The following is a 19,356-nucleotide window of genomic DNA, read 5'->3' as shown; positions in this document are numbered from 1 at the left end:
AAGGGAAGACATTCATGTGTCAAAATGACATTTATTTTAGGTGTCAAACTGTGATGTATGATAGCGTCTCCTGCATATTGATTCTAAGAAGAAAGCCACGCCGTTGTCTCTGGAGTTGTAACAAGAAAGAGTTAACCTTGAACACACACTGTTAACCTTGAATGGTTATGTTTCTATAAATTAAAATGTCTTTGAGATATGTTTGTGTGAGATTTATTGCTTTCAAATCTTCAAAAATTAGTTTCAAGTGTATTTTTCAATATAATGAATTAATTTGGATGAGATCTGGTGTGACCATGATAGGAATCATAAGGAAATTAATGGTCCTGGTTTCCAATTCTGATTCCAACTAACATTTCCAGTTCCTTTTTTTTTTTTAAGTGAAGGATGAGAGAGGACCAGGCCTGGGACATTTATGTTGTTGTTTTGTTTTTGTTTAGCGAAGAGCGATTGGGTGTATGTGATGAGCAGGGTGGGGCCGAGAGCCGTGGGAGCGGAGCAAAGCCAGTGGAGCGATCGTTAATGTGTCACACCGATCTCGAGTCCCACGGAGGAGAGAGGACCAGGCCTGGGATATTTATGTTGTTGTTTAGGCAGCAGTTGTCCATGAGGGGCTGCCGCTTTTGTTTTGTTTTTGTTTTGTAATTAAAGTTACGTTGAACATTCAACCATCCCGCCACCTTCTTCCCTGAACTTGGCTACACTGGTGCCGAAACACGGGAGGAAGGAGGAATGCGCTGTCAAAGAGCCCTTGTTGCTGTGGGAAATCTGTGGTGCCATCGAGGAGTGACTTGCCGAGAGGGATGGATGAAATCATTGCTTTCTGCTTGAGCATGAGAGGGACGGCTGCCATCAGAAGGAGCGAGAGGAGTCGCCACAGTTTGATGGGGTCTGCTCCTGTCCGCCATATGGGGAAGAGCAGGCAGAATGGAGCGGGACTCACTGCCGGATACCGAGATGGAAGGAGTGGTCGCCTCCAGTCAGAAGACGGTGGAGTTAAGGGCTGTCCACAGAGAGATATCCAGTGCCACCACCATTGCAGAGGATTTCACCCAGCTGGTGGAGGACCAAGGACCGGGACCAAGATTTGTTTTCTTCTTTTTCTTTCCTCTGTCTCTCTGTATCCTTCTTTCTCCTTTTCTCTCTCTTCGTCTATACTTACCCCCAGGTACTGCGGCCACCATGAAGGCCATGAAGCGCAGTCTGCGAAGGCCGATGGGGTATATGTGATGAGCAGGGAGCCGTGGGAGCGAAGCGAGGCCAGAAGAGCGTGGAGCGACACCTGCGAGTCACACCGGTCTTGAAATCCACGGAGGAGCTCCGGAAGGATAAAAGGAGGAGTGATGACAGTGAAGGATGAGAGAGGACAAGGCCTGGGACATTTGTGTTGCTGCTTTGTTTCTGTTTATGCAGCAGTTATCCATGAGGGGCTGCCACCTTACTTTCGTTTTGTGATTTCTTTATTTTGTCATTAAAGTTATGTTGAATGTTCGGCGGTTCCCGCCGCCTCCTTCCCTGAACTATAAACTTCTTTACAGTAATATTTACCACTAAACAACAAAACTTTGAATATATCTAAATTTAAAAAATATCTAAATTTTAAGTCTAAATTAAGTACACATGATGAAAATGAGTCAGTTCCAGAAAATGTGTCAGTTCCAAAAACTGCAGTGTTGGCAGAGTGAATCTATGGGGATGTCTGTGTCTGTCTAGCCAGTTATTAGTTTTACAAATATTCATTTACTTTTTCACAGGGTTAATTATAGGGAGTCTATGTTAACTATTTTAATTTAAATGTTTTCATTTGTGCAACATTTCATTTTGAAAATGAACAACCATTTTGTTCTCCAAATATAAATCAAAAGAGAATATCAAATATCAAAAACCTTTTCGTGCCACTGTATGTATAATAATGCATACAAGTCTTATTCTGTAAAACTTTATGGTGCTTCAAAGACCGTAAGAACACAAGCAGGCAAGATATGATTTTCAGCAGATGTTAATTATCGCATAGACTGAAGGCAAAGATGGCTCCTCTGTGGCATAGTTAAACCACCCTATTCCTAACCCTTCTACAGCTCACTGCTGCTTCAGAGCCCTCGTGCATGAACTGTCTGTATCTAAACCCCTCGAGTTATTTGTTAGAGATTTAAGTAAACTTTTCATTCTCTTTGTATAATAATGACTTGAGGCTGAAGATACTGAAATCAGGCTCTAAGTAACATGATTGTGTTTCTCTGACAGAAAAAAAAAACACTGCTATAATACTTTAGAATGATAGTTCACCTCAAAATGAAAAAGTTTGTCAATTCCTTGTTTAAACCTCTGTTAATGCCTTTGCTTGGCATTGTCAGATTGGATAACTTTTGTTTTAAATCACAGATCTACTGACATTGTGATTCATTGGTCCGTTAATGACTGCAAGTCATTCAAACCCTGAAGCAGAAAACAATTCTCTCAAACTCAACGCACAGCTGGCATGAGGATTTGATGCTGGTGGGCAATGATTTGTTTACTCCAAACGTATTGCTATGTATTCAACTTTTTGTTATTTATTCGCCCATATAACTGGAGAATAAAACTTTTTTACAGACTGTTCTGCTGAAATGTATTTTATTTGGCATATAGATCTATTGTGAAGAGGGCAGGTGAAACCTGCATTCACTGGGAAGTTAACTTTCAAAGAGTTCAAGATCCGATGAGTTGTTTCTCATCAGTAGATTGAGTAAACCATGTGCTCAATGTTGTTCATTAAAGTGTGGTGTTCATTAAAAGCACATCATTAATGTTACTTGATGAAGAATGGGGTCATGTTTTAGTAGCTGTTCAACTGGATAATTCCAAGAGTTCAAAAGAGAAACTTTCTGGAAAATTTACAGTTGACGGCTGTTCAGAGCACTGGTGTATCAAGAAGAGAGCTATTCAAGCAAAAGCTTAATACCATCTATAATGCTGGAACGTTTTTCATAATAATCCTATTATTGCTTGGAGGAAAAACGACAGACAAAGGTGGTGGTGATAGATATGAAAAGAGCAGTTGCTGGATTTAAGACTGCAATCCTGAAAGTTATTTTGGCCAGAAAAGCATAAAGTAAAAGCTATAGGGTTCAGCGCAAAAAGGAGGCGTGTTCCGGCGCAAACGTTCCTTCATGCTATTTTGCAGGTTTAGAAAACAATTGCGCCACTAATCAGGAAAAAATAGTTTAAAGTCAGTGGCGCATGACTTGGCCATATTTTAAGGGCGCATGCTTGGCCATAATCAATGTAGCGTGTGCACAACGCGCATACACTTTGATTCTCTCATCTACACAGAAGCAGCAGTTTTCATTTTTGCAAATCATACATTATTACGATAGATAGATAGATAGATAGATAGATAGATAGATAGATAGATAGATAGATAGATAGATAGATAGATAGATAGATAGATAGATAGATAGATAGATAGATAGATAGATAGATAGATAGATAGATAGATAGATAGATAGATAGATAGACAATTTATTATAAAAGCATACATCTAGCTTACACATTTACCCAATTTATCATACGCTTGTTTAACCGAAGTTAATTTGGGTGGGTTTCTCCATCCCCAACGTCCCTGATGAGAGCGTTGCTCTCCTTGGCTGTGAACCGCTCCTGGCGCGCGCCTGGCAAATCCGCCGTTACAATAGCTATCCGCCATGGAAAAAGCGCGTCTGCTCTTAAAGGGAATGTGAGATGACTCTCTGATTGGTTTATTTCACGTTACGCCCAAACCACACCTATGAATAATGAAGCTACTTCAGACCAACCCCTTTTAGATTTGCGCCTGGCGCAAGAGTCATTTATCCAGCCGGGAAAATAGCAACAGCGCCCAAGACCCGCCCACAAAGTTACTTGCGCTTTGTGCTTGACACTTGCGTTTCAGATCGTTAAAACAAGGCCCAATAAGTTTATAAAACAATTCATTACTTTCATTTTCATCATAACCAACATGAAAATTACATTTAATCTTTTTTGCTAAGAAGCACTATTTTCTTTATTTCTTTCCGATAACATATAGCAGGTATGCAGTTCCTGGGTTCCACAGTTCCCTTTCAGTCGCTCACGTTCGACGTAACGTTTATTCACACCGCGGCTACCCTTGGGTGCCTCAGCACTGAGAGAGTATTTTTCAAACTTTTTTGTTTTTACTAAAAGAGCAACACAAGCATGACCCTGCGTCTTTTTCAAGATGTCATTCCGCTTGTGCGTTTCTGGATGCCGTCGTTCCCTGGCGCCAGCAGATGGCCACAGAAGTTGCCTCTCGTGTTTGGGCATTCAACATGCTGAGGCAGCTTTTGTGGATAGTTCATGTTCCCATTGCGGGAATATGACTATCGCAGCGCTTAGATCGAGACTCGCTTACCTCAAGGGAGGTGCAGTCCCCTCGCCTATGCCCCGATCTAGTGTCTATTCTGCACCGCAGAATAGACCTACTTCGGTGCATGACCAGGGTGATCTGAGGATTACCGTGAGGGCTTCCCCGTCGAGTCATCCTCCGCGGGCCCCTCACGCCTCACAAGCGCTGTCGCCATTGGGGCTCCTTAGTGAACGTCTTGGTCCTTCTCCGGAACGACCAACCGTTTCCTTTGGGGCTCCGGCTGACGATCAGATGTCGATCGCAGCATCGGAGGGGGAGCTTCAGTCCTCTGGAGATGAAGACTCGGCTGCGTTGCCCCCCTCGGGGCGTGTAGCGTTGTCCGAGACGGATCCAGAATGGGCGGCTATGCTTTCCCGGGCCGCCGAGAAGGTTGGGCTTGCGTGGAACCCTCCACCACGTCCCGAACCTTCTCGGTTGGACGATTGGTTTCGCTGGGCGGGCCGTGCTGGTTCTCAGTGCGCTGCCCCGGTACTTTTCTTTCCGGAAGCTGTGTCCGGCGTCCACTTCCTCTTGGCGGGGTAATCCACGCCTCCCGTCCAAGGCCTGTAAGTTTTCGTCCGGTCTAACGGCGAAGGCTTACAAGGCCTGTGGACAGGCTGCTTCCGCCCTCCATGCCAGGCGCTCATGGACATGAACGAGGGTGGTTCTGACCCAGAGCTCCTCCGGGAGCTCCGTGTGGCAACCGACCTCGCCCTCCGGGCGACGAAGGAAACCGCACGTTCAGTCGGTCAGGCGATGTCCACCTTGGTGGTCCAGGAGCGCCATCTTTGGCTCAACCTAACCTGGCGGATATGAGGGACACCGATAAATATCGGTTCCTGGATGCCCCTCTTTCCCAGGTTGGGTTGTTCGGCGACGCGGTCGAGAGTTTTGCCCAACAGTTCTCGGCCGCACAGAAGCAGACAGAGGCGCCATCCGGCACATCCTGCCCCGGCGGACTGCTGCTGCTCCCACCCGTCCGCCGGCCGCAGACCCTCCGTCTACTCGTCGCCGAGGTCGACCTTCTGCGGCGTCCTCCGCTCCCGCTAAGCTCCAGCAGCAGCAGCAACCATCCAGGCCTCAGCGCGGAGCAAGCCGTAGGAAGCCGACCCCGCCCGTCCAGGCCGCTGCCAAACCAGGAGGCAAGCGACGGTGCAAACGGGTCAGTGGTACCCACATTTTCAAAAAAAGAGCAATTTCTGAAACCTCTGGGCCCCAAGAGGGCGCCCTTGGCAGTCGACGACACCGCCATGCCTTGTCACTCCCGAGCCCCTCTTTCATCGCCATTGAGCAGCAGTGGCTGTGTTCCGGACGCACTGACGCCTCCGCACACTCACTCTGCCCTTCGACGGAAGCAGGTATGTGCTGCACCACACACTCAGACCCCACTTCGGGCCACTGTGCCGTCCGAGTCGGGTCCCTGCATTCCTGAACAAGTGTCCAGGCACTCTGTGGTCTCCACAGATGCCTCTACCACCGGCTGGGGGGCCACGTACAACGGGCATGCAGCTTCAGGTCTGCATTCAGCTTCAGTGCCTCAACTGCATTGGCACATCAACTGCCTCGAGTTGTTAGCAGTACGTCTTGCGCTGAGCCGCTTCAAAACGCTACTACTAGGCAAGCATGTACTGGTCCGTACGGACAGCACTGCGACCGTTGCGTACATCAACCGCCAAGGTGGTCTACGCTCCCGCCGCATGTCACAACTCGCCCGCCATCTCCTCCTCTGGAGTCAGAAGCATCTGAGGTCGCTTCGTGCCGTTTACATTCCGGGCCTGCTCAACCGTGCAGCCGACGAGCTCTCACGGCAGCAGGTGCTACCGGGAGAATGGAGACTCCATCCCCAGGTGGTCCAGCTGATTTTCAGGCGCTTCGGGACCGCACAGGTAGATCGGTTTGCCGCCCCGGACACGTCTCACTGCCAGTTATTCTATTCCCTGACCGAGGGGAACCTCGGCACGGATGCTCTGGCACACAGCTGGCCCCAGAGCCTACGCAAGTATGCGTTTCCCCCAGTGAGCCTTCTTGCACAGACCTTGTGCAAAGTCAGGGAGGACGAGGAGCAGGTCTTGTTAGTTGCGCCGTATTGGCCCAACCAGACCTGGTTCCCGGAACTAGTGCTCCTCGCGACAGCCCCTCCCTGGCCCATTCCTCTGAGAGAGGATCTGCTCTCTCAGAGACGGGGCACCCTATGGCACGCGTCCAGACCTCTGGAAACTCCATGTCTGGTCCCTGGACGGGACGCGGAGGTTCTAGGTGACCTACCCCCTGCGGTAGTTGACACCATCACTTCCGCTAGAGCCCCCTCTACGAGGCGCCTCTATGCGTTGAAGTGGAACCTGTTCGTTGACTGGTGCTCCTCTCACGAGGAGAACCCCCGATCTTGCTCGATCAGAGCCGTGCTTTCCTTCCTGCAAGAAGGGCTGGAGCGAAGGCTGTCTCCCTCCACCCTTAAAGTGTATGTTGCCGCTATTGCCGCACATCACGATGCTGTTGATGGTAAGTCTTTGGGGAAGCACGACCTGATCGTCAGGTTCCTGAGGGGAGCGAGGAGACTGAATCCTCCTCGCCCACTTTCTATACCCTCTTGGGATTTGTCTCTGGTCCTTTCGGCACTTCAGAGGCCACCCTTTGAGCCTCTGCAATCAGCTGAATTAAAAATCCTGTCCTGTAAGACAGTTCTCCTGGTTGCATTGGCCTCTATCAAGAGGGTAGGGGACCTGCATGCATTTTCGGTCGATGAATCGTGCCTAGAATTCGGCCCGGATAACTCTCACGTCATCCTGAGACCCCGGCCCGGATACGTGCCCAAGGTTCCTACCACTCCCTTCCGGGACCAGGTAGTGAACCTGCAAGCGCTGCCTTCGGAGGAGGCAGATCCAGCCCTGGCTTTTCTCTGTCCCGTTCGCGCTCTGCGTCTGTACGTGGACAGAACGCAAAGCCTCAGGACCTCAGATCAGCTCTTCGTCTGTTACAGAGGCCAGCAGAAAGGGAAGGCTGTCTCCAAGCAGCGGATGGCCCACTGGATAGTGGATGCCATTGCCTTGGCTTACGAAGCCCAAGGCGTGCCCTGCCCGCCTGGGTTGAAAGCCCACTCCACTAGGAGTGTCGCTTCTTCCTGGGCGCTGGCACACAGCTGACAGACATCTGTACAGCTGCGGGCTGGGCGACACCTAACACATTCGCTAGGTTTTATAGCTTACGTGTTGAGCCGGTTTCGCTTCTACTAGCCGGTAACACCGAAGTTCCCGCTCTAGTGTCGGCTTGCTGCGCCACTCCCTTCCTAGAAACGGATACGTGCGCTTTTTACTCCAGTCGAGTTCCCCACTTGGCAAACCCTGTGAGTTCCTCCGCACCCCTTCGGCAGTCGGACGTTGCGGAGCGTCCGACGCCAGGCCTAGTGCTCGTATGCTTGTGTAACTTGTGCTAGCCTAGGGTCCATATGTGCGATCCCTGCGGCGATCCCATATGTGTATTCTTCCACGACCAGCTCCCTGCGGTGAGCCCGTGTCTTCCCTTGGCAGAGTCTGCTCTGCCGTCACTGTCCGGTGTGTCTTCCCCTTCGGGTGGTGCCACCCCAGTGACATTCCATATGTCGCACTGCCAGTTCGGCCAGTCCATATGTGTATTCTCCACATGTTACCTCCCTTCGGGCAGGATGTGGCTCCGCAGCGTTCTTTCCCCTGGAAAGGTACGCTTTCCCAGTGTTTTCCAAGAGTTCCACTGTGTGGGGTATAATGGAACAGCAGTTGAACTCCCTCTACGCAGGTCTTCCGCCCCAGCAGTTGGGGGTCTGAGAGTCTTGCGTAGGGCGCTGGATGTGGCAGCAACCGTGGCGTCTTCCATGGGATCCCAATTACGTCATCACGCCGACGTTACGTCGAACGTGAGCGACTGAAAGGGAACGTCTCGGTTACTGATGTAACCGTCGTTCCCTGAAGGAGGAACCGGGAGACGTAACGTCCCGTCGCCACCGTTGCTGACCATCGCTGCATGGCCGTCACAAATCTCGGCTCCTCAGCAAAAAACAATGTGTGCGTGCGCCCGCTTCCTGTTTATACCCGCGCGGCGCGGCGGGGGCGCGTGACGCATTCACGCACGCCAACGGTCATTGGCTCGTTCTGTAGACACTCGAAGTTGATAGGGCTCCCTGAAGTGATCCCAATTACGTCGTCACGTCGACGTTACGTCTCCAGTTCCCTCCTTCAGGGAACGAGGGTTACATCAGTAACCGAGACGTTTTCTAAGAAACTTTTTGAAAACTTTGTATCTCATGACAGTAAAATTTTCAGGAGTGTGGAATGGATTTTTCCCACCTCACACATTTATTTTAGGCACATGGGTCTTGCCCAGAGAGCCACACAGTAGAAGACCAATTTTTATTGAAGCTTTATGAAGCTTCTTAAGGTACTGGGCAGACTGGATTGCAATAAAAGATATAATTTGAATATAGCATTTAAATTAACTTGGGTTTATTAAAGCTACATAATGTACAGTTTTGTTCGAAATTAACAATTTAAATAATGAGCAAAAGGCAAAAGCAAAACTGTGATAAAAAAACGAATCAACATTGTCTTGCCTTTTCAGAAATTAGCTTGCATATCAGATTTGATGTCCATTGCTTGTTTCACAAAACAATGCTTATGTTGGTAACAATGTCAATCTCTACTCTGGTCTATTTGCCTATAAAATGGTCAAGTTAATTGTGTCAATTAGTCAGACATAATGATTGCTAATTGCAATCATTATGTCTAATGTCAGCATTTTCAAACTTTTGTAATGTTATTTTAAAACACTTTTTTTTTTAAATCAAAACACTTACCTGCTCACAAGAGATATTTATTTTAAGATCCGTCTTTGTATAATTATTTTATTTAATGAGTCTTGATGTCGTTGGTGAGATTAGCATGTAACCATGAGCACAGCGATCAAGCCCTCAGATTAATCCGCGCAGGAGTCGAACTACTCACGTAATGACCAAAACAATGTTCATCCGCAAGAAACGTGTAGTTTTCTGCTTCAACCGCTAGAGGGCCAAAATTATTGTATCTGATCTGCAAAACATGTACAGTATATGTATATCAGTTCATATTTTATGGGTTTTTTTTTGTCTTCTTGAGATGTATGCATTTACTAGAAACCAATACATCATTCTTGAGGAATGTTGTGCTTTGTAACTTTGCAGACATCATGCTCAAACAGCAGCAGAAGTATTAAAAAATAATAATTTGTACAAAAAAAATGTGTAATAGGACACCTTTAAACACCACTTGGCTGAAAAAAAAGTGTTTTTAACTAAAGTGGTAGTAATAAGATTAAAAGCATTCTTGTCATCACATAATTTTCACAAACTATATTAACATTCTTGAAAATGAAGCCAACTCAAGTTATTGGACTCAGCTACAGACTATTTATTTGACAGACTACTCAGGAAAATATATTTAGCATTTCAAATGAAATGCCAACTTTAAAGAAAAAACAAAACACAAGTCGAGAATAACAGGTTATTCAAACAGTGTTGTGTATTACATGCTGAGTACATGGCCATTCAAAGATGCCCGAAGAGAATCCGATACAACGACGTGTAACAATTCAACAGGTTTTCTTTCAAACTCACACCAAAAAATAGGTATACCAAAAACATTCCTGGAAAATCAGCAGGCAAAGTCGATCAAAATGCTTTATACAGATAACAAAAAGAATACAAAATGATCTTTGTCCAAAAATGTACAGGAAAAAAATCTAAATAAAATCATTCTTTGTACAAATACCACATAACAACATCGATATTTGAATTACATTATATATATAGACTGTATATATTTACTTTGTGATGTAAAACATGACAAAGAAGGCAGAAATCTGGACATGAATTGAGCAGTGTTGACATTATGAGGGAAAGCTACAGCACTCTCTTATACAAAATGTACAAAACAGCTGCTTCTAGGTACAACTAGTTACAACATAATACTGTCTTTTTTCTTTCTTTCTTTCCTTTTTTTTTTTTTTACAGTATGCCACAGTACAAAAAACTTTTTGTGCCTAGAAGTGTTGAGGTGAAGCGAAAGTGACTCTGTGCTGCCCCCTTAGTCATGTGACTTCAGTCATGGACGCCGAATGGTTCTGAAAGACAAACAAAATTGGATTCAGAGTCGTGCTGTGCCGTTGCAGACGGTAATACACATTTGGCTTGTCACTTAAATGCTTATTACCCATCAGGCGCATTTAACTGAAACACCAGAGAGACACGTGTAATTTCTCAATGCCATTTCCTTCAATTATTGTACTTGTCCAGATCGTGACTGAACACATGATTTTCCTTGTTTCCCAAACACAGTGACTTGCATAGCCAGCTCTAACGTGCTCTAGGGTGTTAAGCGGGTGTCCAAAGCAAAGGAGGATTACTCTAACCCACATCTGTTGCTCAGGCGCTCCAGGTTTTTCACTGGCTGGCTGTCAATAGAATCGTCTGACAAGACATTCCCTGCTGAAAACAGTGTCGGAATGAAGCAGCATTGGAACTCCCTGCTGTATAATGTGACAAAATGCATCTTAAATGGACAAACTGCAAAATCAAAGCAATTTAGGGTTTTTATATAGGAGCTAAATAATGGAACAACTTGCGGTGGGGCCTAAAATTTCAGTCGGCATATTCCAGCCAGATTGAAACTTATGTTGGGAATACTGCTGAAGGTAAATACAGGAAATACATATTTCATGATTACAAATTTACTAAATTAATTTATCACTAATTATTGTGTAATATCCTGACGTTATCAGATCCCTCTCAATTTATACATCATTTAGTCTCGGAACCAAGGATATTATAGTTAACTTAAACTAAAATAAAACTAACTAACTAACTAAAAATGTTTAAAAGAAAAATGTGTATTAGAAAACTGTGTAATAAATTTGATAAAAAACATGCAGGTTATTGGGTTCTATAGAGTTTTGAAAAGTTTCACACATGGCTCATGGCGTAAGACACTGAAAAAACAGCTTGGCATGACACAATGGCTAAAAAAATGTCAGTCTGCATATTTATATATACCAGCAATTACAACAACAAAAAATATAATATAGAATAAATAATATAGAAATAAAGCAATTGCAGACAAAACAGAACTTGTCATGTGTGAACAACTAACTCAACCAAAGCATCTTGATAGCAAAACGTATTGCTGTGGACTGAAAGTCAGTGATAATGGATATGGAAAGTTACTAGTATGCCACAATGATGTAGTCATTAATAATAATAATTTAGCTTAATTTGCTGGCTTTTCTCAGCAAATATTGATATACGCGACATGTTAGCGAAGTGAAAATAACTAAACCACATTGTGCCTGCAATGTAAGTGACTCTATATTAAATGATTGTTTACATAACGGTTACATTACGTTCATGCTGTTGTACTGAATATCAGCATGATCTCATTCTAACGATGCCGACATCCTTAAAGAAATTACTTATTAATGCAAGTTATTATAAAATGCACTCTAAAAATGCACTCTAAAAAGTAATTCAGGGGACCGGTTACCAAAACTTAAATAAACGAATGGTTGCAAGTTATTTATTGTAATTTACTAATTTATTGTTTTAATGAATCCTTTTAAGTTGCAAACATTATTTTATCGAGGTCTGTTGACATAATAATGCTGATCATTACATCAACTTAATATAGTCTGTAATTTAAACTCAAATTTATTTATTTTTACGCCTTTTTTGTTATTAGGTTGTAGTAACGTAATGAAATTGTATTGATAACTTTGGACATTAGGCAGTGGATTTCTAGTTCCCAGTATGCTTTGCATAGGACTGGATAAGGATAATAAATGTTGGAATGAAGTGTTAATTTATTTGTTTTTAGTGAAGGGAAAGATCTGTTTGAGTTTAATTCTGTAATGTAGAAGTTTTTGTGGTTACCATTGTAGCTGAAGAGTAGATACATGAAGGTATACACTACATTGACTCTATAAGCAAAGACTGCGCTAATGCCAGTGACAAGTAATATCTAACTTGTTCATTAAATATACATGTTAAATAAGTTATGTTAGCATGTGCTGTGATAGCTGTTGATTTGAACTGAAATGGATACAGTCAAATGGTTCCAGGGCTACAAATCTAGTAGTTGAAACGACTTAATTTTTTTGAGTAATCAACTTAAAAATCTGTGTTTATGCTACAAATTATTAAGTTCCTCTAACTCAATGTAACTTGTTGGTTGAACATAAATTCACTCAAAGTTGTCATAACTCAAAAACATTGATGCAAACTGTTGCGTAAAATTTTTTTTGTTGAGCCAACACATTATTTTTAGAGTGTGTGTAAAATAGCAAGAGCTGATTGTGCTGAGCTGAGACCTGTGCGCTGAGAGTCTCCAGAGGGCTTTCCACACGAGGGAATGTCATCAAGGGAAGACCGCGGTAATCCTCCTGCTTCTGTTTGGTAGGAGTGGAGAGGGTCCCTTTGAAGTTGTTCACTACACAGATTCCCTACAATGAGAAATGAACTTTTTGAAGATTGGGATGGTTATCATACCGACTAAAGCAAAGTCTTGAAAAAATTTCTCAATATAAAAAAAATAAAAATAAAATAAAAATAAAATTGATCCAAAAAAAAATGTATTTGTGGAAATAAATAATAAAGTGAAACCTAAGGATTTTGAAAGTTACAGTGGAAGGGAAGATTTTCAGTAATACTTCAGTCAAAAAATATGGCGAACAGAAAACTAAGTTAGCATTGGTCGGTAATGTGGTGGAGCTTAACGATTATTATTAATAATACTAAATGTACAATAACGTTCAAAAAACGTGGAGTTGTAAGATATTTTAATGTCTATGAAACAAGCTGCGTTTCAAAAATACAGTAAAATCTGTAATATTGTGAAATACAATTTAAAATAATTGGTTTCTACTTTAATATATTTTGAAATGCATTTTATTCCTGTTATGCAAAACTGAATTCTCAGCAGCCGAGAATCATGTGACAGCTATTACGGTCTTCAGTGTCACATGATCCTTAAGAAATCATTCTAATATGATGATTTGCTGCTTAAAAAAAAAACATTTCTGATTATTATTATTAGTTGAAAACAGTTGTGCTGCTTCTTATACAGTATATACAGTATGTATTCAGGATTCTTTGATGAACAAAAAGTTTAAAGGAAATGTTAAAAAAAGTGTTCATCCAAATACTTGCATATCAAAATATTTTATCATGAAAATAAGCATCATGACAACAAAAGTAATATTTTTTTTATTTTATGATGCATCATGTTATTTACTAAAGATATCTTTCATATACAAGTAAACCGCTACAGAGCACAATATTGTATTTTGTATATCAATACAGGGGAGCATTAAAAAAAACAATCAGAGACAATAAAATACTTATTTAAAAATGAGAAAATATAGATTTTTTTAATTATTTGAGTTAAACAATGACAGCAAACTATGAAACCCACCAGAAAAAGAGCTACGGAGCTTCCTAATATGAAGCCAGCAATAACGTCAGAGCAGTGATTGCGATATTCTGATACCCGGTTCAGGCCGCTGAGGAAAGCAGCGCACATGATTCCCAGACAAAGCACAGGCTTGGCCAAACGACTGCTTTTCGTCTTGATGGTGCTTGTGATGTACATCTGAAACAGGCAAACACACACACAAACACACACACACACACTCGTTAAGGAGACGATTAATTCACTGGATTTGTCGTGCAGCAGCAGGTGACTGTGAGGAGATTCAGCTTAAATAAACACACAGCGCTTGCTCCACCTCAGGGAAATTATGGCCAATTATAAGGAACAGAATCCGAGTAAATAACCTCTCATACCCATGAAATAGAGATAAAGAAAAAAACACAAGCCTTGGCAATTCAACATCACTAATCAAACAAATGAAACGCATTAAAGGCAGGAATCAGTGAGAGAGTGAGAAATAAAATAAATTGACAAAATGTGTAGTTACACTAATTGCCTTTGTATGGTAATGTCAGTGATCTTAGTAAATACATATGTAAATGTTTTTTTTTTTTTTATTCAATAAAATCAATCATTTACTTAAGTATTTTAGGTATTTTACGTTTGTACTTTGTTGTTTTTGTATTTGTATTGCATTTTCATTTTATTTACTAAAATGTTTACTTAAATAATTATGTTAGACACGTGAAAAACATCAAGCAAAATACTACATTTGTATCTTCTATTATTGTTTTACTTCTGATTTGTTCCATTGTTCTTTATTTTTATGACCTTACATAATTGAGAAATATTTGAAGGATACATGCCATTGTTTAATTTATTTTGATAACATTTATAGAATATTGTGAGTATTAATAGTTTATTTACATTACATATTAGTTGTGTATATTAATAATGTATGTATGTATATATATATTTCTATATAGATATCAACTTTGCACAAGAATAAACAGTCACACTTTATATTAGGCAACTTTAACTACTATAGACTTTTTTAATAAAATAATTATTAAGTTTAATGTACTTATTGTGTTTATGTTGTGCTGTTAGATGTAATCACAGAAATCAATTACAGCTGTAATTACATTCAAATAATATTAAATATAAGTACAATGTAAATTCATGTATGTACACAATAAGTGCATTGTATAAAATGGTTAATTTAAATGTCATAATGTACATAGTAGTATATAATATAGTGGGACCTAATAAATTCTTTAGATCTCACCTGTAGCTCACCTTGTTTTCCCTGTATAAAACGTATTCAAACAATTTAGTATGTTTCAAGTTTCCAGTGGCAGGCATTTCAAGACTTATCGCTTGCCACTTTATTTCACTGGACATGGTTGTGTAAAGCAAATTTCAATTTCAAAGTTAACAACTCATGAAATATGGGCCAGTTGAAATCAAGTCAACACATAAAAGTCAAATGAAACTACGCAACCACAGTCTATTTAGGATGCACACTAGTGTCTTACAGTAACATAGACGGCAGAGTAGACACTGAGCGAAGCATCTTTGGATGGGAAAGACCTCCTGGCTCTTTCCACGACCACCTGGTTCCCAGTGCAGATGTTTCCATTGGCGATGAACTGGTGGCTGAAGCGACAATCCAACCCAGTGTAATTTGGCTTGCAGACGCTCAGGAAATATGGTGCCAGATTGCCAGTCACGATCTGGCCGGCGTTGACAAAGATATCGGTGGCGAACAGGCCAAACGCGAAGACACCTGCGGTAAAAAAAAGAAGAAAAAAAAAGGCAAAAATATATTCAGCTTGTTACTCCCAATCAAAGCTCTGAAAATATAAGCAAATCAGACAAGGGTTTGGAGGACGCCCATGAATACCAATGCAGTCTTGATGGAACATTGTTATGTTTATCTTCATCCAGATGTAATTACAAATGCCCACTAGAGCAAAAGCTACATTTGCATACACCATTTGGCACAAACAAAACTACTCTACTAAGCTTAACATCTTATGCATGTAATTATGATGTCCTCTAGTTATGTGAACTCTATCAGTCTGACTTTTTTCCAGATGATTTTGTGACCTTGCAAGGAAAAAAATGTTAACCAACATGTTGTCATGTCGGGCTAGATTTTGGTTCTTGTTTCATGTTTTCAATTTGTGTTTATCATGTCATGTCTTTTACTGGGATTCATGTGATTCCCTGTTTCCCTCATGTGATCTTGTCTAGGGTTGGGTATCGTTTGAATTTTAACAATTCCAATTGTGATTCTGCTTATCAATTCCAATTCTTATGGATTCCTAATTTTTATTCCAATGAGTAAAAAAAAAAAAAAAAAAAAAAAAAAACTTAGATATCATATCATTCACATTAGTTCAAAGTCTTTTCATTGTAGCTGAATACCATGTACAAAATTCCACGGCTAAAGAACACTTATACAAGGAACTTTTGCCTATGGTTTTAAAATACCAAAGCAAAAACAACCAGCCTAACTAAATTTCAAGCATTATTAAATACAAGTAAACATCAAAAAAAGAACAAATAAACAAATTAGCAATCACTCCAATAAATACAACTGAACAAAGATACTATTGAAATTAACTATTATTGTATAAACTAAAAGTTCTCCAGGTATTATTCAGGTACAGAAACTGTAATAACATGTTATTCAGTCAAGAAGAGTGAGTGAATTTTCTCTTTGTCTTTTGTTGATTGATTAACAGAGACGGCAGCAGTAATATTAGGCTGCTGTCACTTTAAGAGCTGCATGGATCCAATATACTTTTACATGTATTTTCTCTGTCAACTGTTTATGTTTATGCTTAAGACATAACCGACTGTGTTTACAGGGATATTTTGACATCTTTTTGTGTGTATTTGTCCGTTTAAGTACAAAAAGACTTGGAAGAGAACTCAGTTCAGTATCGTGCACTATAGAGGGTATGCGTTGACGTCACTTTCCCGCCAGAACACACCCCTCAGCTGGACTGAGTGGCAAAAGAGCTGCTGTGTGACTGGATTTAATAGGGGAAACTGTGAAAACGTCAGTAAAACGAACGATGACCAGTTTAAACTAAAGGTTGGACTCGATATAGTGTTCCTTACAGCTTACCAAAGATCCAGTGATCCATGAATATTGGCATGCAGCCAGGAATTGTTTTTCCTGACATTTAAATGTGCCTGATTTCGACGCCGGGGAAATACAAAGCAAATTTGCCTGTGAACGCTTTATACAAATACAATATAAGTACAGTAGGTCTAAATCCGGGTGATCACTTATATCTAAGTATATCATCATATCGTCCAGCACTACAACTTGTAGTTTGTTGTCAGTGTTTATTTAAAAACATCCAATTATGCAGAATATACGACGATAAATATTTAATTGATGAGTTGTCAATACAATCTATAACAATACAACATATAAGGTATGATTTTACCCTTAAATTCAGCAAATTGACAACATGATAACTGCAAATCCACCTTTCGCTGCCTGGAGTCCAGTTGTTTCTGTGAATTGCAGCGATCCATTTGCTTCCGCAGTCTGTAAAAATATACCTCAGATTTCTTGTCAAATCTAGTTGTACAGTCTATCGCAAAGCTCTTTCCCGTTTTAGATGTTTTGTGGGTTTTTCGCAGCATTCACGCTGAAAACAAATGGCTTTTTGCCACTCAGTGGCCGTAACCGAAGTCACTCCGTCAAAGAAGAAGACACCTTGCACATGAAGATAACGGCCAGTCACTGCAATTATAAAGCTTGGAAGAGCCAGGACATTTTTTTTTTGTGTTGCCGATTGTGTTGTGTTGGTCTGAAAGAAGAAAGTCATATACACCCTAGGATGGCTTGAGGGGTGAACTCTCTCTTTAACTGCACTTGGGTTTGTTAAACTCACCGACAGTGGACTTTACCGTGGCACTTGTTTCACTGTAAAATGATGTGTCTTGGAGTGAACTAGATTACAATACATGGTGCCTCTTAAAGTATGAAGGGATCCTATATGACCAAAAAGTTGAGCTACTGAAAACAAGACCACCGCTGGAGTGAAAAAAAAGAAAAGAGTGCTGGGATTCTGTCCAGCCACAATTGCTCAATATTGTAAAAAGGCTGCAATACGATGGTCCATATCACTGCAATCCCAAGCCTCAGAGGACACCATTACCAGAATCTCCACTACATTATGCATCACATCCATTAAATCAAGTGCTCCCCATGCTTTTACTTTCATTTTACATCAAGCACTTGGTTGGGAACATGGAAATGTGTACTAAAATAAATATGACTGCATAAAAGAAAAACTGTGAGTGGAAGTTTTCATAGAAAGTTTTGTTGATTGTGTCTCTCATTATGTCTGTATAGAAAACATTTAAAATTGATGTGTTTTGGAGGTGGTGTTGTTCCCAATCAATAAAACAGCCACAGCTCTGCGGTTTTACTTTAAAATCTCCAGGTAAATCATACCACCTAACAAAGTCAAAGATTTATTGGATGTGTCTTGCACTTTTACTTCTGAGAGCTCACTAAAGTATTACTAGTGGTGTTTGCTTAGGGTTTTTTTTTTTGTATCATAAGCCAAGTTGACTAATCAGCCAATAAGAAATAATCTGCATTGGCCAAAATGTCAAATACATATCCTGTGACAGCTATAATGTAATGCACAAATAAGCGCACAACCATTCGCATACGTACTCTGCAATGCATTGAAAATGTATAACTTTTTCGGCTTATTTTGTGGCATTTTTATAAGCTGTAAAGACCGGTTACTCTCAAAGTGTGGATGAATCGTGTTTGTGTCAAAGACTCAGGATCTACTGAAGAGAATTTGTGTGATGCAGAAACTTACAAAGCAAAAACTAATTTTTGCCTCATTAATGCATCTCTTGCTTACTGTATGCGATCTCACTGTTCTGTATGCAATCTCAAGCGTCTGTCAAAGGAAGTCAACACATGTTGTCATGAATAATTAAGCAAGGCATCTTCTCATAAGATAAGCACAAGCAGTCTCATTATTAATTATGAGACACAATGTTGAGTCTAGCAGTGTCAAAATATTGGAATTTCCAACTTCGATCAGATACCTTGAAAAACATTGATATTCAATACCATAATATACTGCCATACAGATATTTTTATTTTTATCTCATAATTATAGAGCTTACACATAGCACAGGGAGGTTTTATTTGAAATTCTGAGCTAAATTTACAGAAAAAAAGACAAGTAAAAAGTTAGTAATACAATAAGAACAAATTAACAAATTGCAAATGATAGCACAAATAAATACAATAGAATAAATAGAAAGTGTAAAACAGTTTTTCAGGTGGGTCTAACTGTAGTATTCAGTATTCAGAAATACTATTAAAGTAATAAAATGTAAAATAACACTGGGTATTCTTCATTGTAAAATTAAATACATATTAATGTTTCCAGTTAAAGCTACAAATGTGATTTTCTCTTTTGCAGCAGATTTATTAGACTGCTGTCACTTTAAGAGATTATGCATGGATCCAATATACCGTTACAC

At 40.9% G+C, this 19,356-nt stretch overlaps 1 protein-coding gene across 2 annotated transcripts in view; it reads right to left on the bottom strand.

Annotated features, from left to right (window-relative positions):
* Positions 1-9,776: 9,776 nt before the first annotated feature.
* Positions 9,777-19,356, bottom strand: part of plppr1 (phospholipid phosphatase related 1) — a 66,535-nt gene continuing 56,955 nt past the window's right edge. For both annotated transcript variants that reach the window (XM_081353506.1, XM_081353505.1), the window contains 4 exons: positions 15,345-15,595; positions 13,849-14,025; positions 12,746-12,877; positions 9,777-10,507 (listed from right to left, as the gene is read on the bottom strand). In XM_081353506.1, coding sequence (XP_081209632.1) covers positions 10,475-10,507; positions 12,746-12,877; positions 13,849-14,025; positions 15,345-15,595 — 593 coding nt within the window. In that variant the 3' untranslated portion in view covers positions 9,777-10,474. The remainder of the gene's footprint in view (positions 10,508-12,745; positions 12,878-13,848; positions 14,026-15,344; positions 15,596-19,356) is intronic.

This window comes from Scardinius erythrophthalmus, assembly GCF_964197995.2.
Source record: "Scardinius erythrophthalmus genome assembly, chromosome: 23".
Taxonomy (NCBI): domain Eukaryota; kingdom Metazoa; phylum Chordata; class Actinopteri; order Cypriniformes; family Leuciscidae; genus Scardinius; species Scardinius erythrophthalmus.
Note: the sequence above shows the minus strand (reverse complement) of the source record. Positions and strands in the feature narration are given on the sequence as shown.